This window comes from Parus major, chromosome 4 (genome assembly GCF_001522545.3).
Source record: "Parus major isolate Abel chromosome 4, Parus_major1.1, whole genome shotgun sequence".
NCBI classification, from domain to species: domain Eukaryota; kingdom Metazoa; phylum Chordata; class Aves; order Passeriformes; family Paridae; genus Parus; species Parus major.
In genome coordinates this window covers 26,662,733-26,684,084 of record NC_031771.1, presented here as the reverse complement: position 1 = coordinate 26,684,084, position 21,352 = coordinate 26,662,733, and the positions used below count along the sequence as shown (strand labels likewise).

Below are 21,352 nucleotides of genomic sequence, written 5' to 3'. Positions count from 1 at the left end.
TAATTGCATCAAACATATATGGATCAAAACAAAAATCTTTCTAATTCATCAAACCACCTTCTCAATCACGCAGTGTAAATTTTGTTAGCAAGAAAACGGAATGAAAAATTCCTGGTTTTTCAAAACCCTGTAGTCTTCTGCATCTAGAACCAGGCAAAGTGGTCACCGCTGCTGCTTCACTTGTGCCCTGTTTCCAGCATCCAAACCATGGAAGCAGCAGCACAGCGTGCACAGGGATGGATCTCAGTTAGGGATGCATCAGCACATGTGTGCTGTCACCACAACATTCACATGCACTGCATCTTGCAGGAACTCCAGGGTGCTGTGAGGAAAGCCCTACCTTACGAAGAGGACAGTGAGCCTCCAGAAAGACTCTTCCCAGCTGGGTCCTGGCACCACATCTGCACACAGAGGCAACAGATGGTGAGGGAGAGTCACGTTGAGCGTGAAGTGGAACTCCAAATCAGCAGCAGTCACCAGTGTGAGCTCACGAATTACCCATGAAGATGTAAAGTCAGGGGTGAATCTGTCAGGAAAAACAGAGGTGGTGTTACTTTTTCATTGTTGGTCTGAATTTTATTTTCTGAAGTCACACTGATACCAAAGATATGAAAAGTATGACAACAATAGTAATAGGTATGAAAACTAATTTAATAACCTTTACCAATATTTTAATTTATTCTTAAAATTACTAAAATATTGCCACATTATTAATATGAATTATTGATTTATTCATCTAATAATAAATTTATTTAGTTAGTTTAGTTACATGAAATAATATGATGTTAAAATATTTTTTCGAGCACAGTTAAATAAAGAGTCTGCTATCTACTTAAACTGTGCAGGTGGCATTAGGTCATCTTAAATTGGCAAAATGTGTGGTTTACTCTTCACAACACTCTGTGACATGTTTTCCTTTTATTAAGGAAATGCACATCATCAATTCAGGTTAAGTAACAAAAGCACAGCTGTCTAGCATACAGCCAGCATGATTTCAGAAGGGGCTAGGTACTAGGATACAAAAAGGTACTGGAAAGATGGCAGAAAGCAGAAGAAACACCAGATTTTTCTCTTCTTCCACTTCCCTGACCCATCTCATTATTCTACTTGATTGCTAGAAGGTATACCTTGCCTTTCCAATCAGTAGAGGTGAAATTTGTTGTATGGGAAATCACAGTTACTTGAAATACGGTAACATTAACTTTACTTTTGTTTACATCACAGTATCTTTCACTCAAGGATAGTTTTAGACTATGTGCAATGTTGGGAAAACATGACTTGATTGTGGTCAGGCTACTTGGAACAAGCTTAGAGAACAACAAGCAAATAAAAAACTGTGCCAATTCTTTTGTTTTAATTTATTACTTCATAATGCACTGATAAAAGCACATCATGCTGCTTTTTAAAAATAATGGATCATATTAAGAACCAGTATTGTATTATCCATTTGTTAGTATTATCCTGAGGGAAATGCTTACTAAATTTCTATTCAAAATTTTGTGTGTGGTATGCTATTGGAGTGTCTGTTTCTGAAATTAATTATTTCGAATTTCCACTTCAGTTATTTTGTCAACAAATTTGTTAGTGCTTACACAATGCTAATTTCTCGTGATGAGTTCTGAGCCAGGAAAAATTCTTGACAGTCTAACACTTCAAATCCATATCCTTGGCAACTGTAACCATTGATTTTCATTGATGAAATTGTTATAGGAAGAGGCCCAATATTCTCTACTTTGAAGTTCTTCGTAATGGATAGAATTTGTTTGCTGTCTTTCCGTTCTTAAAGGGAAAAAAGAGAACAATTATTTTACAATGTATAAAATGGTTTCTTATATTCATAAATAAATTGATATTTTTACTTTCAACTGAATAAAAAAAAAACCAAAAATGTAAGTGACCAAGATTTAATACAGACTGCCATGCAGTAGTGTATTTCTAAAACTTTTAATTATTTCCAGAGTTTTGACAGAACAGAATCTACACTTCTCATGGCCAAGCTCTTCAGCTTTTACCATTCTGTTTATGTAACATTAATGTTGTGTATCATTACCAGTGCAGAACAAAGCAGGCAGTTGCACAACCAGAGACCTGTGTCTCCTTACTCACGTCGTCTGCAGTCCATTAGTGTAGCTTCTGGCACCTTAAATCGAAGGGATCCTCCAGCACCAGGCAGTCTTCCCCCTACTTTAAGCAATTCCTTGGCTCCAAAGCCTTCTACATTGACCACATCCAGAACGGTTAAGTTGTTTCTGCCATAAAATAAAAGTCAAGCAATCAGCCACTCAAGCACAATTAAGTTTAAAAAATCATGGTTTTGCTCTCTAGGTGCCAAACCAAGAAAAATACGTTTCAGGAACAGAACCAGTGGCCAAACCTGGACAGGTTTTCCCTAAACAGAGACAGGATTGCTCCAGGACCAGACAATAGTGAATTTCACACAGTGAAGGAGGCAAGTCTAGCGACCAGTGCCACCAGATAACAACTGTGCCACCCAGTTGCCTCTAGAAGCAGCCTAGAATGGCTGCTTCTTCAATGAACTCCCTTTTCCTACAAAGGTAACCAATGTTTGGCTGCTAAAAGACTCACTGGATGGATCCATAACCCCTATCATTATGAAGTCAGACTGAAAACAGCAAAGCCACGCAATGTGTTTCTCTCTTAAAACTGCCTCAGTATAGCTACGTGCATTTTATAACCCTCTGACCACATATCAAGAAAATTAATGACTGAGAAATAAGGCTCAAACATTCTTTATTAAACCAGACGTATTATGACTTCCAAATTTTGACCGTTTGTCTATGTGCCAGGACTTTGCAAATTCATTTTTACATTGAGTTGCTTGATTCTCACAGCTAGAACTTGGCTTACCTGATTAAAATAAGGGAAGCTACTCTTTTGTAGTCAAGAGGTGTAAAAATTACACCAACTTTCCTGGTTTCCAGTGGCTGTAAACTTAACCAAAGCATCTCAGAACTGCATTTCTTGCTGATGAGGTCCTCTTGATGTGCATTCTGTTGAACAAAAAATGCACATCTTACTCACAGAAAACATGTGTGTTTAAAGATGTCAGAAAAGAAAGCACTGTACCACTACTTAGCACCATGTAGAATATTTTTGGCAAGAAATATTTTTGCAGAAACTGCTAACTAACTTGTTATACCATAGTCTTTCCTTTTGACAACGTAAAACATCAGATAAAATTGTTTATTTGAACAAAAGTTCATATTACTGCACTTATTATGAGGAATGTATTACTTCATTATTCAAAACAGCTTTTATTTGCTCAGATGGAAATGAAATTATATAGCGTCTTTCATATTCAAGGAATCCTGAAACACTTCAGAAGACAAGAACTGACAGTGTACTGATTGCACAGGGAAATGTGGCAACCATTATAGCCTCAGAGTATGACTTACAACTTGATTGAAGTGAGAAAGCGACTGCTGGCAAATATGCTGATCATTTGAGCCACTGGAAAGAAGCCAAAGAGAATTCTCTACTACATTAATTGAAAACCAGAACTACCAGAAGTTCACTTAGTCTGGAAATAAAGTAATTTTTTTTTTTTTAATACTGTTGTTTATTCTTTCTGCCTCTGAAAAATGAAAATATTCCTATAACTTGCTCTTCCAGAAGTGGGGGTCCCCTCTTAGAAAGGGGTGATCAGACACCTTTAGCAGTGAAAAAACCCAAAAACATTCCCAAATGGGCTCTCACTTGGTTGTTTCTCAGTTTATGGGTGTTGTACTAACAGCTTTTCTGATCTTTTCCAGTTCAAATTTTTTTTTATTCTTAGTCTATTTTATGAAAAATAACACACAAAAACTATCAGAACCTGCATTTAATAGTCAGCATTTATTAAAAGCAAGCCATGTATGGCATTTGCAAACTTCCCCATGTCACTCTCTACAAAGATGAGCCAAACAATTCACTGCACATAAACTGATTAGGGAAATGATGACCAAGCAGAAATTGAAATAATAACATCTACTGATTTGGTTAACAGGCAAGATCCATCTCATATGGATGAAAATCTAGCTAACCATGCATGCTTCCCATAGCTCTTCAAATCTAATGAAAAACACGTACTGCACATACTGAAGATCTACAGCTATTTCTCCATTTGGCCAAGAGCATGGTGTGTGGGATTATGGAAGCTCACTCCCAGCCTTGTGCTAACCTTCCCTTTTCCAAAGTGTGCCTACAGGCTAGGATTTATGAACTGCTGTCTTCTCTCTTTTACAATAACTCTTACAACTGTTGCCAGAAAGGAAAGGTCAGCTTTGATTAGCATAGCAAACAATCTTTTCTTTTTACAAGACACAAATATTTCATTAAGATCTTAAAGTATATGTGCAGAAACATATATCTACACAGGACATTAAAGATGAAGATGCAGCATGCCACAACAGCAAAAAAAATACATTCATTCTGGGCTCTTGCACAAACCAGAAGTCTTAAGAAGAAATTCTCCAGGTATTCTGGATAGTACCCTGGTCACCAGAATATGCCAGCTTCTCTGATACAGCACTTCCTCTGTTATCCAGGACACAACATCTCAGGCCCTAAGCACAGCTCAGCACTGGTGTGCAACAGTCAAGAGTTACCACATTCATGCAAAAATTAGGCAGTGGGAACCAGAGAGCACTATGGCAATCCGAATCCAGAAGTTGCAATGGCATGAAGCTGAGATGCAGAAATCCTGGCTCCTCCTCCCTTGAACTATCCAACACTACTTCCCTCTACTGAGAAGATAACCAGCCAGCTCCTGACCCTCCATGGTCAGCCTGGAGCCAAGGGTGAAGCCCCAAAAACACACCCACACACCTGCAGGCACGTGTGCACTTTCTCCCTAGAGCTGTATTCAAAACTGACTCAAATTCTGAAAATAATTAACTGCAAAAATACAAACTTGATGAAGAATCAAGAACACACTATGAAACTGCACTAAATTGAGTTTGGGAAGAAGCCAGAAGTAGCACAGCTAGAAAACTCTTTCTCTAGTGTGTCAGACCACATCTACCAAAATTAGCCATCTTACCCCATGAGAACATTCATCCATTAGCCTGAATTCGGTGGTTGTGAAATTAATAGCTTGCACATTTATGCCGAACCTAAATAAACCGAAACAAAAAGTTAAGCACTTGAAACCCAACCTGTCAGAACTGCATTGACTTAGTTTTACATGCTGGCACCTGTTCTTAAATAAAGGACTACTTTTACCATTGCATTTTGGCAATGTGAAATATGATGGAAATGTGGGTTGCATTTCAAGAGAATACGCTGCAAATCAGTTTTATGTGGATTCCATGCATTTGTAAAACAGACAAATGGCTGGCCATTTTAGGCTGGTCAGTGTAGACTATTGTAAAAGATCACAATCAAGAAACAGAATTTCTAAGCCACACAAACACAGATTCCTTGGAGCTCTTTTTGCTCGCATAACTGCTAGGAAATAATCACTATTAAATCTCATATAATTTATTCAAATATCCTTCTTTCTGCTCATGATTTATTTGGGAAAAGTTCCTATTTTCCATCACAGAATTTGCAAATCTTAAAACAATTGATTTTTTCCCCAAATGCAAATTATATGCATTTGACATTAGGTATTAAAAAGTGACATAAGAAAACCAATACGTAAAATGTAGATTATAGAGGACTAATGGACCTTCAGCCACTAAACTGAAAATTCACTTGTCACAACTGTCAATGATATTAGCTTAAAATGAAGTTAATGGATGTGATTTCTGGTGAACTTACAAGATCTGTAGAAATTAAAGTGTGCAAATACAGAGAAAATGTAATTGCAAACCACTAGAAAGAGTCTATGTGGAAATCATATTTAGTATGCAAAAACAGATGCAGTTACTAGTGTGCATATATATACACAGACATATATATGCACAGGCATATACCTATGTAAAGAAATGAGGTTAAGGAAGCAGTTACACAGGGATTGGGACCCCAAATAAACAAGTTACACCTAACCACAGGAGTAAGCCCACTGTCTCTAACCACACAGTCCCACCAACTACAGTTTTTCAAAGCTAAGTGTGACAGGGCTTATTTTGGTGAACTTCAGCTCACTCACCAGGTCCCTCTGTTGTTCAAATACCTCTTCTCTAGATTTCTCATTATATTATCTCAATTCTAAAATGGAAAGTCTAAAACAACGCAGAAACATGTATTTAGCTGACTCTAAACTTTTATGTTCAATGTCCAGAGGCTCCCTCTGGACCTGCATTTTTCTTCCTGGCTCCTGTTTCCTCTTCAACCTGGGTAATAACCTAAGAAAAGGCTAAGAACCATTCCAGGTGGGAATGGTTCAGATACCTTCTTTTCTGTCTACAGACTCTACACATACCAACTAGCACTGTGAGGAGATGTACAACCCCAACTCTAAGTTGCTCACCTCAACTGAGCAGCTTGCACTAAGATCCTAGAAGATGACAAACTATAATTTATATCTGGAAGACACAAACCTGCTTAAAACATGTTCAATTTGTGTTTTATCAATGATGAGGTACATTACAAAGGCATGCACCATACAGGGAGCTGCCCCAAACATGGCTGTATCTTCCAAAATGGGTCAGAACATAATCCCCACCTAAGTTACAGTTTGAAAAACTAAATAAAACCCAGTAAGTAACAATCATAAGGCACAGCAAATAAGACCTTTTAAAAGGGAAAACAGTACCCTGAGATAGTTATTACCATTTGTTCAGCAGACTCAGTGAAGCTTGGGGATCAGGGTAGTAAGAAAGAGGCAGAAGCTGCAACGTAACTGGGAAGGATGAAGGGTTTCTTAGTACGAAATATTTTACCTAAATAGTTTGGAGGGGAAAAGAAAGAGTTAAAAACTACATATTTGAGAACTGGTTGGTAAAATAATTCAGCACTGGCAACACAATCTGCATTTTCAAGGGACTTCAATCTGGCTGCCGTCTCAATGCAGGATAATCATAATTGTACATGACTGCATGTAACAGCAGCACATGTCACCACAATGTCATAATTTGTAAAATCAGCTAAGAGTGCATTTTGAACCACATGTACGAAAATACAGACTGCCCCCACTCCCCAAACAACCCTTTCATTTGGATTTTGATTTATGTAGGAGGATGTGAACAAAGCTCTTGCACAGAAGAAAGTGAAGTTAGTGAGGTGCCACCCCTTCTTAGAGAAGTCTGAATGCAAGCAGGTTATAAAAATTTTTGAAATGACTAAGAATTAAATTGGACAAATGGAATATTAAGGTAATTCACAATATGTGCATATGAAAACTATTTCCACATGACTGGTTCTGGCTTAGGCTTAGTTAGTAGAGACCTAAATCTGACAAACAAGAAAGAAGTTACTGTCAGTGTGGCTGGAAGATACATTGCTCTGCAAGTGTTGTTTCATAAACATTTTACACACTTGTTACACAAGGCAGTGGCATGAGGAAGGTCATCCTGTGCAGCCCTACGTGCATCACTAATGACAACACACCCTACCCCTAGTCCCGTGTTCAATTATTTTTCCACAAGCATGTAACTTATACAATAAACACAAGGAAAGTTTTAACAACTACAAAAAATGGTTGGTTAAAATCTACACTGCTTTACTCCTCTCCTTGTACTTAAGTATTACAACTAGGAAGCTAGAAAAGTTATCAACTAGCCAAAGGGATACAAATTTAGTGTCTTAACTGAGATCAAAACACCAGTTCATAAGCAGTATGAAAATGCTAAGCAGCACCAAATACTAACCAGAGACTTTGATATTTAAACACGTTAAACATACATAAACTCAGAAAAAAGTGTAGCAACAACCATCCTCACCATACTACTTTTAACAGCTGTGGCATTAAAGTTGAGTGTAAAGCTGGGCTCTGCAGTCAATCGTGGCAAGTAAAAGGCAAAGGATTCCTCTTCTGAGTTCTTCTGCTGAGTAAAGCGAGCTGATCCTAAAACACTTTTCCTGCTTCATTGACAAAAGCATAAAATTTAGTTAGTTTCTTTTTTTTTCTTTCAAACAAAGAACAACAACAACAAGATGATTTTCCAGGACCTACAATTCCATCAACTTATCTTTCCTTGAAAATGGTCTCTACAAAATAAAGTCCATAAAGCTGTAGCCTAATAGCAGAGAGTCAGCATAACTTGTGAATGTGTGTAGGCCAGGGACTAAAAACCTTGAAAGCCATTCAAAGACCCTGAGAAGACTGCTATGCGACCTGTTGATGAAGGATTCATGCAACTCCATAAATGAGCTAGTTAAAACATACTTGGACTGCTTTCATGCCAGGTAGCCCCAGTGAGATAACTACAGTCAGAATATTATTTACATTCTAGGCTGTAAAGCTTTCTCGTGGCTGGCAGTGCCTTGAAATGAAAGCTGAGGGTGTCTGGGGTGCTCTGAAACTCCATGTACCTCAAGAGAACTAAAGTGTAGAAAATGGTCCAAGATAATTTTTTCTAATTAAGAATACTTCAGAACAGAAATAGTCTTTCTTACAACACGGTACTGGCTTGAACTAAGAACCTCAAGAGATTCTGTACAGACCTGCATGCTTCCCCACGTCTGATTTTTTGCCATCTTTCATAAAGGTCACTTGCAAGCTCAGAATCCACATCCCAGGCAGAACGGTCCAGAGAGAGACTCTTCTGCCAAAGCAGATTTGCTAAAAGGATAATAGATTTTTCATATTTTACATAGATAATAATTGCTCCTTCCATCAATCTACTTCTGAACATGAGTAATCAGTATCTGCAATTTGTCCAGACCCCAAATTTAAAAGTCCACCCACTTTTCCCCTTCAAAGTGAGAATATGCAAAAGTATATATATATATAACATATATATTATATATATCTTATATATATTATATTTTGTATCTATATTATTTTCCATATCAGATTTGCTTAAAGATAAACATCTGCAAAACCGAAGTAACTGTATATGCAAACAAGAGAATGGGTATTGCACAGGCTGTGTATGCCCTAGTAAGCTGATTTTACTGCTGTTATTTCTAATAGATGCCATTGAAGAGTAACCATGTAGTCTACACAGTACTTTCCACTGATGGCAGTAAAGCATCAAGATAATATACTACATAGTGGTACAAAAATATAGTAGCATGGCACAGCAGGGAACAGAACAATTCCCACAGTTTGGCAAAAACAGTCTTTTAATTTTGGCTGCTATTCTAGATGCTGCTAATTTTCTCAAATTCTTCTTACTGTGAATTGCAAGGCATGACATCAGTCTAAAGATGAGTGCATTTTAGGAAGTTACACTCATATTGGTTCAAGTATTTTCACACAGCAGAAAGCAGTTGGAAAAGGAAACTTCTTCAGAAAGGAAACAAAAATTACTTAATTTGAAAATGTATGTACTTTATTTTACATAATCCTTAACGTTTAAAGTGATGAATAGAGATTGGTGATTATTGGAATACTCCAACTACAATTTCTTTACGTCAGTATTTTCAGGATCATGCATTACACACTTCTGCATAACAAATACTAGTATCCTAAAGCAGAAGGCAGAATTCCTGTAAGTACAGATCTCATTGTGTGTATTATTAGAATGAAAATAAAGTAAACAACAATTATTTGGTAGTATCAGCCATATTCCTTCATAACAACAATAAAAAATAGCAAACATTTCCTTCTAGGATACATAACCTTAGCATGCAAGTGTCTCAATAATTGTTCAAGTCACATGTTTCTATATGTCACCTCAATTCTCCTTTTTATATCTGACTGACTACCACTGCCTTCCTCATATCCTCACACAAAAATACATTTTATGAAACATCATCTTGAAAACATTTCCAGGAGAGCACTCAAACATTTAAAGCCTATGATACCAGCTGCCTTCTGAAACTCCTTACTGCACAGAGAATAAAAACACTATTCGGAATAAGCTTTTAACAGGTTCAACATTCTTTAGGCAGTATTATCCATGTGATACCTAGCTCACTGTATTTTGGTAAATGCCAGCCAGGTACTTAAAACAGCTACCAGTGTCACAGTATGTGAAGATAGATTCCTCAGTTCCAGAAAAAATGAGACCCCTTCTCTTTCTGTTTCATACGATACAGTTTTAAGGATGCTGTTCTACAAGCCTGATAAACCATCTTTTGCTGAAATCTATAGAATGACTGCTGTGGGAAAGAGGTAAAGAGAAGGCCTTCAAATTTAACTCTGGACACAGGCAGATATTGGTCAACATTTTCTTTTTGTTTTTCATCAAAAAATTCCCAGGATCTGGGCCCAGGTTATGCACATTTTCTAATAACTTTGAGTTAGTGGACAGTTTTACCATTCTACCTCAATATCTCTCAAGGAACTGTGTATGAAGACAGAAAAGGGCAATACATCACCAATAAGAACTTACAGGAGAGTCTTTAATACTAAAATTAAAAAAACATGTTTCAAGACAGAACAATAGCTTAGCATGTGCTATGGAATTAGATGTCTGAAATATTGCACCATGTATTCAGCCATTTATACACTCCCAGAAAAGTGGATGTTTTTAAAAAAACATAAAACTAAGTATTTGCATGAACAATCTAAATATTCTCATTACAAGTCCTGCTATATAAAATGAATTTTCTACAATAAAACTACTGTCAGAAGCCAAAAAAAGCTGTAGATGAACCTACCTGAATCAGACTTTCCCAAGTAGCACTGGATATCACAGTGGGCAATTGCTTCAAAATTAAGGTCTCCCTGCTGGAAAAACAAAATAAAAATATGACAAAACAAGAGAACAAATTTCAGTTTGCCAGTGCATAATTTCATAGAGTCAAATAAGTGAATTAAGGCCTTGAATTAAGAGAATTAAGTTCCAAGAGAACTATAATTACATTGCTGTTCAACTCTGGGGACTTAAGCTACACAATGGTTTAACAGAGTGGTTGGGTACTGAGCTTTTCTTTCAGGACTAAGAGCAGATTTCTGGCCTAATAATAATTCAACACACACAATTGAACACAATACCTTGGACACAGTTGAATATATCTGCAGAGGTATTTCAAACATCACTCCCATATTTGTGGACAAACAAATACTGGAGAGCACATTCGTTACAGTGTCTTTCACACTGAGCTTCAAAGAAAATACATTCCAGCAGCCTGGAGGTAGTGTCAGAGGTTCAGCGAAGTTCAGGATCTGAAAAGAATCAAATGACAGCTGAATTAAAATTGGTACAGCACTTTCTGATGCAGGTGGTACCTTGAAAAATGCAAACCTTCTCATCCTTCGTGTTTTTGCTGTTACTACAACATGGTCATTTGTGCTCATACCTAATCCATACAGTGCACTTATGCAAATCTCAATATCAAAACATAAAAAGAGCCATTTGGATGCCTACATCATGTGCTCATTCATAAACCAGACTTGTCTGATTTGAACCAAGGTGTTGTGCCAGTAAATTACTAGCTTTAAAGCTCATCTATGTACTAAAGGCTTCCACTATGAAGAAATGCTGAATCCTAGAGAGCAGAAACACACACATTCAACAATTCTGAGAACAGAGCAATGGTCTGTAATTTGATGCATCTTTAGCTGCAACTCAAATGAAAGAGCAGCTGTCAATGAAACAACACAAAAGTAAGCTGGAGAGTGAATAATGCCTCTTGAGACAATAACCTAATAGTTACAAATGTACTAAAACTTTCTTTTCAACTGCTTCCAGCCAGCTCTAACAACACCGAGTTCTTCAAAGAATCTATTTTGTATGTCAAAGGTCCAAATCTTCAAATCAAAGACAAAAAAAATGTATGAAGAAGAAATAAAGCTTACCTTTACTATGTTCTTTGTTTCTCTGGCTACGAAGACCTCATTCAATTCAATGCTGAAGTAAAAATTATTTGTAAACCATATGGACCAATACCCTGAAGTATTATGATGTGGTTCTATATGAAACAGTGCTGCAGAAGGATCTACATCAAAATACCTATAAGTAAATACAGAAAAAATGTATATATACCTTCTATTGTCCTTGAGTACACAAGAGAAGATACCATAGCATTCTTGTATGATGAGGCCCTTCAAAGGTCTCCCGGAGAAAAACCAAATTATTTATTTGGGAATTATTACATATGAGATTAAAAATTCATAAGAACCATGCAAAAGAGACAGGAAAAGTATCTACCCTCATGTTATGCTATAGCATAACATTTACTCTGTGATACAGCAGGGTGGATGAAACTGGCAAAAGATGACTGAAGCAAGAAAAGACTTCACATTTTTTCTAAGCCTATCTACCTTTGGCATTGCATTAACAAAGGTGCTGGAAATCTTATCATAGACTGAGCAACATTTATACAATATGAGCTGCTATCTTTTTACTGACTCCTAAAATTCTTCTTGAGATAAAATACAGAATTTTTTCTTTAAATGGGACAGGTCTGTTTTGGCAAATGACACCACAACAATAGGAAGAAGCCTCTTCACTGACCTCGGAATCACCAAGTGACAAAGGAAGTTAACTTCATCTCTTAGAAGAAGGTACAGTATTTTCATTACAGTATCAGTGAATGTTAACAAACAAACAAAACTCCACTGTCAACCTACCCTTCCATCACAGGACAAAAAAGACAGGCTTTAAGTGTCGTAGTGCCTTTCAAAAGATTGTTCTTGTTGTCAGAATAAAGACTTTCACTGTCACAGGATGCAGCTGGAAAAGAGTAGACATGTGGAATACATCAGCCAGAAGCATATCCAAAATTATTTTCATCTAAAGATTTGCAAGAACACTAAGAAGGGGAACCCTTCCTGGTGCAATCCTCACACATGTGAGTAAAGCAGCTAATTGAATCCTAAGATTCAATATTTTCAGAGGTTTCAAACCTTGCCTTACGAAGTATTCATTAATGCTGAACACCTTCAAAAAATACACACACAATAAGGCTGTGAAGAGCAGCCTGACCAATTTTAACCACGTATTATTGGCACAGCATTCTTACTAATCAGAGCACGCTGCCTCCTTTTAACAAATGAAAAACTGCTCTGAAAAATAGAATCACTTAATGTAATAGTCCCTTCTTTCTTTTTACTCATCCATATTTTTTCTAGGAAAAAAATGTCTTAATATCACTGTGAAAGCAGCCTGTTTCATTAATGTTTAAAGCCTGTACAGTGCAGTCTAGTGGTCAGAATAGGAAACAGGCTGGAGTCAGGAATGCTTAAATGCCACTCTCTGCTGTTCCACAAACATGTCTGGTTTCAGGCAAACCTCCTCAATGGTCTGCCAAGAAATGTCATAGAAAATGACCACCCAAGCACAATAGCCTTTTAGAAAACATATTTGAAACAGAAAAAAAAAAAACATAAACTACAAAAGGATGTTGAAAAAGCATATTCAATAATTATGCTTTTTGTAAAATCAGCTAACGTTTTAGCAACTGTTTTTTCCCCTTTTTCAAGCATGTATAGCTTACAGGCTTCACCAGCATAAGAGGAACCACATACACACAAAAAGGATGGAAACTATTAGCACAAAGAATTCATCCTCTTTCTCAATGAAGTCTAGACAAGCTGATTTTGAGATCTTTCAGGGTCTCTGCTGAAAAAAATACCCTTTTTTCAGCAATCAAATCCTATTTAATCATATTATCTCTAAATATGTGTAACCCATACCTTTACAAGAAATAGAAGCAACTTTTGTGAAGTTAGTAGATGATGAGGATAACAATACTGGCTCAAACTCCACAGCTGATGTGTCCTTTTGTGACAACTGCCGTATTTCCTGCATGAAGACAAGACAAATGATCTTTACAGCAGTACTACCATTATTAGTGTTGCAGCTCCTGTATTAGTCTATCTTCTTGTCAAATTTGCATGCCACCATCTGCCATTTTCTCATATCTTCTAAATCAACACATGAATTTTTATTCAAGTTAGCAGCATTTACATCTTTAAAAAAAAAAAACCCATCACTGAACTACAACATGTCATCTCAAGGATCTATTAGACATTTGGGCACACTTTGAAAACTTAGAAGTGTGACATTTGCCACCAGCAAAATCAATCTGCCATTAGAGAAAGATAATTCTCTAATCAAATTCACCACACTAAATTATGATTTCCTGAAGCCCACAATTACCTGTATATGCACAAGGCTGCTTCCAGAATGCATGATATACACATCTACTGATGAAGGACCTGTCCAAAAGAATAAACACCAAGGTAAGTTTACCAAGGACAGAAACACTTGCTTTGTCCTCATAGGAGAAGCAATCCCCATTTAAATTTTATAATCTTTGTGTGACAGATACCCTTGTAAACAGGAGGAACTTTTCACATCTTGAGCTGGCAAGCATTTGAGAGAGGAGTAAAAATCCACTCTTAACAAGAGTTTTAGCCACAAACAAAAAGGCAAGCTTTAAGAGGGAACCTTCATAATCCCCTAAATCATAGATCACACACAACTCCTCCTCCTAGTGGCAGGGAGACAGGAGTTAACAGCTGAAGGGAAGAAGAACAGCTGATTATGAAGTAACTTTCTAAGGGCCAGTCTATCAATAGCAGGAGAGAGTCCAGTTAAAACGGTTCTGTATCACACACAGCTGAACCAGATCCTGGCTCACCTGCTTTAAAATGCAAGCATTCCCAGGAAATAATATGAAGCCAGATTCAGCACTTAGGGCTGAATCAGTTATGGTCTTGTCACCTGTAGGTAACAAACCATTGCCTCAATCGACAGGAGACAAGGGAATCACAGCTTTCACCTGCTGGTAAGGTGGTACAGCTGTGTTGGGGAGCCACCCTTGGTCACTGGCAAGGCTATGCGCTCACCCACAGAGCAGTAGGAAGATGTAGAGGATCAAAATAAACAGGACAGAATAAGAATTGACCACCATACTACAGTCCTTCCATGAGGAAGATAACTTGAGTTTTTGCCCTTGATTATGCTTGTATTAAACCAATGTATGCAGGCTGTCATGAAAGGACATTCTCCCACCTGACCAGCCACGATTTCTAATAACGTGTGTGCTTTGCTCACTCCCAAAAGTGGGTTCAAGGTGTTGATTATGAGCTCCATATACCCCACAACTGATTAAAGCACACACTTCTCCTCAGCCTTTCCAGCTGGTTAGTTCCCCTGTGCAGACCCTGCCTACCTGCTGTCCCACTCTAGGTGCTAACTTCCCACCAGCAGCTAATCCAAAAGGCTTATAGGACCAACCTCTAGCACAGACAGGACTTACAACTGCACTATAATTAACAGAAAACAGTCCTAAAAGATACTCTAGTACTTCAACCATCGAAAGTGTTAACAGCAAGCACCCTTGACAGAACAGATGGGAACAATTTTCTACCAGCCTCAGAATAAATGTACATCTACAACTCAACATAACAAAGCCCTGGCATCTCACTGGCAGGGAAACTAGGTTTACAGTGGGTATTTCAGCTCTGAAATACCAAATCACAGAACTGGCACAAGGGAAACAGCACATATTGTAGATATTGTTTTGTGTATATTGTACCTATTGTTTTGTGACTAGATTCTGAAATTAATTTCTTGAAAGACAAAACTGTCATGTTCCTTTTCAACAAGTATGTTAAGAAATATTATTTTAATCTGGATTCTTAAGCAGCTTCTTCTCCAATCAGAAAGGAAAACTGGCAGAAATGTCTAAAATAGCTGTTCTAAGAGACTGCAAGGCTCTATAAATAACTTAAAATCCCCTGGATTTAGAGGATTTGCAGCATAAAGAAACTGCAAGGAATTGGTTGTTTTGCCTGTGGAATTCTAGCTTACAAGAACAAATAATGTGCACATCTGTATTACCTCATTACCCTACTTTCCATATTGGCCACTATCCCCAGTACTGTATAAACCACTCTGCCTTCACAATCCCATTACGGTCAATTTAATTAATGGGAAACCAGAAATGCAGTTGTAGAATTCCAAGGACCATGTCAACTTTCCATACCGTTTAAGCAGATGCGTAAGCAGGGGTAACTAAAGAATGGAAGAGATCTAGTTTACGACTTTACAATTGTTACCTTTATGAAGAAAACTGTTTATGGTAACTCTGCCCAACACAAATTCTCTGCAAGCTGTGTTTAACTGAACTTACTTGGTCTCCCTTACTTGTGAAATTAAGCTGTCACTGGATTTGATTCAATTTAGGATGTCAAATTACAAATTATATATTATACACGCATAAAAAGTTTAATTACATTTAACAGGTAGATTTAGGACTTACCTGAGGTCTTTGTTCTTTCCATTGCTACATAAACTATAAAAAGATTCTCCAGTAAGTATTGTCTGTGTTCCACAAAATCTTGCTGGGCATTTTCCACTCTTACTGTTAAGCTCATTTCTAGCAGCATTGGGTCATCGGACATAGAACAGCAACTCTGGAGCAAGAGAAAGGGATATGGTGTGTGTGTGATGGGGGACAGAACAGAAGAAACTCATTACACTAAGGAACTTTGAGAAATTAATCAAAGCTATTATCTAAGAGACAAGGTTTCCAGCACCAAAGTGCTGGCAAAACAGAAGTAATTAGGACCTTTGCTAAAATCTCAGCAGCAACCAAACACAGTGCAGGTACAGAAAGCACAGCAAAAACAAAGACAAAAACAACTAAACAAGACACTGAACCTTGAGAGAATGCAAATTTATATACTGTCTTAGTCAGTCTCACCTCAGGGACTGTAAAACAGTTTCCTTTGTTAAATCCTCTGCCTTCAATAAAATGTGCCATAAACAGACTGATGCATGTGTCTTAATGGTAGGAAGACAGTTCATGTTCACTGATCTGTTTATAGTTAATTTTTCCAAATCCTGTGTTTTTGTCTCCATTTCTCACTGAAGTAATTTTAAAAAAACAAACATACATGTACAATTCTTAATAGAAAACACTGTTGTCTGGCTAGAATACTTCAGAAAAATACAAATAGGATCTTATTTCTATCTGTTAAGTAATGGCTCCTGTTAACACAGCTAAGTCATAGCAACTACAAAGACACAGACACCGTTTCACAAAAAAAAATTAAAGCCAACAAAGCAAAATAGAACTAGACAATCAACAGCGAATAACATAAATTAGTTCTGCATCAAACCACAAAAGTCACTAAATTCAGGCTCCAATGCCCTATCAGGGGGACTAATTTGCCCAGGATGGAGGATGAGAGAACTGTCACAAAGTGCTCTCCAAAGTGCAGCAGAACACTTCCAGCTAATCTCAAGTCACACAAGCAAGTACAGCAGAAGTGGGGAAGAGCTTGAGGATGGGATGCCAGCTCACATAGCATCAGAGACGCTCAGCACTTGAAATGGCTGCCAGGAGCAGGAGAGGAGGCTGCCATGGAGCCTGGAGCACAGGCATGGTGTGCCCTTGGGAAGCTCAGGCCAAAGGGCAGACAGCCGCACTCCACGCAGCCACCAACGTTCACCTCAAGCACCTCAACGCACTGCAAGAACCAACCGGGGAAGCGAAGCAGCACAGGAATGCTGCTGTGTGCAACATGTATTCCATACAGGAATCCAGCTATGGAGCCTGGCCCTCATCACCCCTGGGGAAAGAGGTGCCGCCGGCCACAGCGCCGTCTCAGTCTGACGCAGCGCTGCGCCCACGGAGTGACCACGGAGCAACACCCACCCCCCGTGTAAGGACACCAGAGAACAAATGGCAAGAGGACTCGGATGGCACCACCCAGGACAAGAAGATAACCTACAGTCCTGAAGGCTCAGTGCTTTCAGAGGGGCATTTCTGCCAAGACACTTGCCCCACCTCAGCTCTGCCCAGCACCATTGCTGCCCTCACACCCCCCTGAGAAACAGCCCCAGCAGCCCAGGCTTCAGCCTGTCAGCTCACTGATCACTTCTCACTGCGAACCAGACACTCCTGAGAAGTTTCTGGAGGAAAAATATTACAGAAATCTATCATTCTTGTGCCCCATGTCAGTAGTGCAACACCTACACGTCAGAATGCGTAGCCTGAGGGACTGGTTTTGGTTTGTTTTCTTGGGAGGTTTATGGGGTGCTGGGAATCTTTCTTCACCTCCTTCTCTCCTGAAGATTTTAGTGTGATATGGTACAGTTTTATAAAAGCACAATTCCCCATTAAACTGACACACTTGAAACCACATTTTTTCCTAAAACTTCTAGAGCTGTGGAAGGTGTCCCTCTAAGCTTGGTTTAAAATAAGAAGACTTACATAGGTATTAAATGATAATAAAACATACCTTAACTAGCTGGTACGTGTCATTAGGTAAACTGCATTCAAGGTGAACCCGTAATAGACTGGCATTCATTGTTTCTGTCTGTAAGAAAGAAAAGTGAAGAAAACATTAAACACATTGCTTTAAATGTTATATAAATCCAATTCACACACCATGATTTATAAAGATAATCTGCTTCTTCATATACATAACACAGCAATGTAAGGAATTTTTTTAATTCATACAATTACTCCAGTAATCAATCTCCAAATCTCAGGACTCCATCAGTATCTACCTACTTAACAAACTATTATTACACATGATTATTAAATATTTATACAGCATCAGCATGAGAACTTCAACAAATTATGCCAAAAAAACTGTATTCAACAGGGCCTTTGTGTGCAGTATAAAAGCTTATTTCCTTGTTTTCTGTGTATTTTCTTTGCTGATTGGATACTGAAATACAGTATCTAGGCCAAGAACATAATGCTTCTTGGACATGGTCTGATACATAGGCTTCTTGCCAAAATGGACAGACAGAAAATACTTGTTTTGCCTTTTTATCGACTAGAATGGGAAAAGAAAAGATGACATTGACAGTGCCAGCTTGTAAAGCACTCATAAATCTAATGGGGCAACAGCACTGACAAAGCCAAGTACAGTTCATTAAAGCTATCTGGAAATCTGCACTGCCAAATTACTGGCACAAACTGCACAGCCAGGATATCTCAGTTCTGAATTAAATTTAAAAAAAAAAAAAAAAAAATTAAAAACAAAAACCAGCCAGAATCAAATGGCAGACCTGTCACTCTGCCACTGCCTTTCTTACAGCCAAATTTCATGCTAATTTTAAGACTGATGTGGAACCCCTGCTCTCCATTTCGCTTGTGATACTGAAATATCTGAGTAGGGAATCTGCAGGTTCAGGTTTTTGAAGGTGTTGATGAAACTGACTTTGAACAATTGCAATAATTCAATGCTGAAAAGCAAAACTGAAGAAACTTTGGAAGGTATCTAGCTATTTCATACCTTTTTAGGACAAGAAAAAGAGTACAGGCAGGGGCCACATGTGATTAGAGAGATTTAGCACATGTGTGGCATTTCAGGGGGTCCAGTTTTATAAAAGCACTGCCAAAAGGAAGACAATACTTGCATTCCCAGTTCAGCTGGATTTCATACCAAAATGACAGAGGCTTCACGCAAGAGGGCGATGTAAGCCCTGCAAAGGTGGTTAGTGGCAACTCAAACACTGTCCCCAACACAGCTTTCTGGGGGACTCAAACCCCTGCAAAGTCCTTCCTTTTTTTACAGATGTTTTTGTCTGTATCAAATTGTGAGAGCAAAAAAGAAAACCACATGACTGCTAGTGGAGTTTTAACAAGGCAGTAAGATTACAACTTTTGAGGTAATTTTCTGATCAGATAGAACTTGCTGCTTAGGCTTCCCTTCTCAGTGTTCTTCTTGAAGAACACTACTGCTTTCATGGTCCTAAATAAGGATTTGTTAGCCCTTATCTAACGCCACTGTCATTTAAAGTCATTTAAATTTAAGACCCTACATCCCTATTGAAAGAAATCCGCTACATGATATTTTTCCAGCCTTTGTTTTTCTTGACCTGGCATAGATCTAACATGGGAACTACTGTCATGTTAAAATTGAAGCTTCGAATGTACAGAAGGGGGGGAAAAAAAATGCTAGTGGGGTGTATTTGGTGTTGATCTGTTTTCTAGGGGAAATTTTTATTTCTTTGTGAAGCTATCTTCAGAACAGGAAACGGGTTTGCATTTCTCTAAGGCAGACAATAATGCGTAACTGTCATGCCCAATATCTTACAGTCCCAGCAGGATGGCTCTGAGTTAACCCTAAAGACAAGATAATGCATCTGTGAAGAAAACACTGTCAGAAGCAGAGTTTCCAATCAGACAAATCCAGGACCATCTCCCAGCAGTGCAAGCACTCCGTTTATACTGTAAATATCACTGCTAATGAATCAGAGCAGAGGGCTGAGTTATGCAGCCAATGTTTGAACCAGAGGCAAATTAAAAAGGAGAGGCACAGCAGGGAAATCTCAGAAAGAGCTCTGCAAAGCATTGCCACTTAATTACCTGGTGCCTCTATTTTGTATTAGGTACTCAGGCATACATACTTGAATGTACACATGCACTCAGCAGTCACAAATCCTCTTTGAACTGAACAAAGACAACTGATAGAAGCCACACAAATTAAATTCTTGACAGCTTTGGTAAGTTCTCAAGTTTAAATTTTAAAGAAATAAGAGGCCTCTTTCAATAAAACTATAAAATCCTGAACCATCCATCTGGTTTGCAAGGAGCTCCACTCCTGACAAAGGGCTCACTGGAGACAGCAGAGTAGGCAATTATTTAGAAAACAATTCATACATCAATGAGGTCTCAATCATACATGGCTCTCTAAAAGATTTTTGGCTATATTCTTGCATCATTACCAGGACTTTAGAGCTCAAATCAGTTCCTGGAGTTTGGTTACAGTATTACTGAAAAAGAACACTGAACAAGCCTCCTCTTCTTTCTGTAGGCTGATCCCTCAAAGTTCCTGTACTGGACAGTCCCTGGCCCTAAAGTGGTACTTCCACACTGAGTGCTGTTAATAAACTGTCCCTGTAATAATGATTCAGCAGTTTCATCAGGTTCTTTTTAGGCAGTTATCAGGATAGCACACCAAGAAAGCTCTGTCTTCTTTCCTTCTCCACACTCAAGCACCACACTTGGGCACATTTGCTTCTCTGATCCTCTGCCCACCAGTGCAAAACGTAGCTTCAGGAGTGTTACATTCCTGCCAGTACTTGCAGTATTTCCCAAGCTATCAGTTCACAGACTTTGAACTCCTCTGGGAAGTCAGCAAAGCAGTATCTGTCTCTCCTACGATAAGACCCTCCACCCTGCACGCCACTCCTCCACTGATATTTCCACCATCCTGAACACAGCGAGGCAGTGATGTAGCTGCCCAAATACTAAACAATGCCAAAAACCAGGCAACTATAGTGAAGACTACACCCAGAAGCTGGGTAAACAAAGATGACCTATATGGGCTCCACCATCTGTTACGGCTTAGTGGTAACTAGCCACAGATGAGTGACCATGTGGACGTACTACGAATTCACAGTGTGCAACACAGCTCTTCCTTCCTCCCAACGAG

General features: G+C 38.4%; 1 protein-coding gene across 11 annotated transcripts in view; it reads right to left on the bottom strand.

The window, feature by feature from the left end:
• TMEM131L (transmembrane 131 like) overlaps positions 1 to 21,352 on the bottom strand; it is an 83,520-nt gene that overhangs the window by 16,973 nt on the left and 45,195 nt on the right. For 7 of the 11 annotated variants that reach the window (XR_004496892.1, XR_004496890.1, XR_004496891.1 and 4 more), the window contains 16 exons: positions 18,200 to 18,277; positions 16,213 to 16,366; positions 14,103 to 14,161; positions 13,637 to 13,745; positions 12,572 to 12,674; positions 11,798 to 11,951; positions 10,994 to 11,164; positions 10,657 to 10,726; positions 8,551 to 8,668; positions 7,827 to 7,968; positions 6,718 to 6,827; positions 5,042 to 5,114; positions 2,869 to 3,011; positions 2,107 to 2,249; positions 1,593 to 1,779; positions 341 to 526 (listed from right to left, as the gene is read on the bottom strand). Coding sequence is in view for 8 of the 11 variants with exons in the window: in XM_033513506.1 (XP_033369397.1) it covers positions 341 to 526; positions 1,593 to 1,779; positions 2,107 to 2,249; positions 2,869 to 3,011; positions 5,042 to 5,114; positions 6,718 to 6,827; positions 7,827 to 7,968; positions 8,551 to 8,668; positions 10,657 to 10,726; positions 10,994 to 11,164; positions 11,798 to 11,951; positions 12,572 to 12,674; positions 13,637 to 13,745; positions 14,103 to 14,161; positions 16,213 to 16,366; positions 18,200 to 18,277 (2,000 nt within the window). In the remaining 3 variants the exon portion in view is untranslated. Of the gene's footprint in view, positions 1 to 340; positions 527 to 1,592; positions 1,780 to 2,106; positions 2,250 to 2,868; positions 3,012 to 5,041; positions 5,115 to 6,717; positions 6,828 to 7,826; positions 7,969 to 8,550; positions 8,669 to 10,656; positions 10,727 to 10,993; positions 11,165 to 11,797; positions 11,952 to 12,571; positions 12,675 to 13,636; positions 13,746 to 14,102; positions 14,162 to 16,212; positions 16,367 to 16,656; positions 16,803 to 18,199; positions 18,278 to 21,352 lie in introns of those variants that run through there. The other 4 variants (XM_033513510.1, XM_033513505.1, XM_015624124.3 and 1 more) reach the window with 3 other exon arrangements.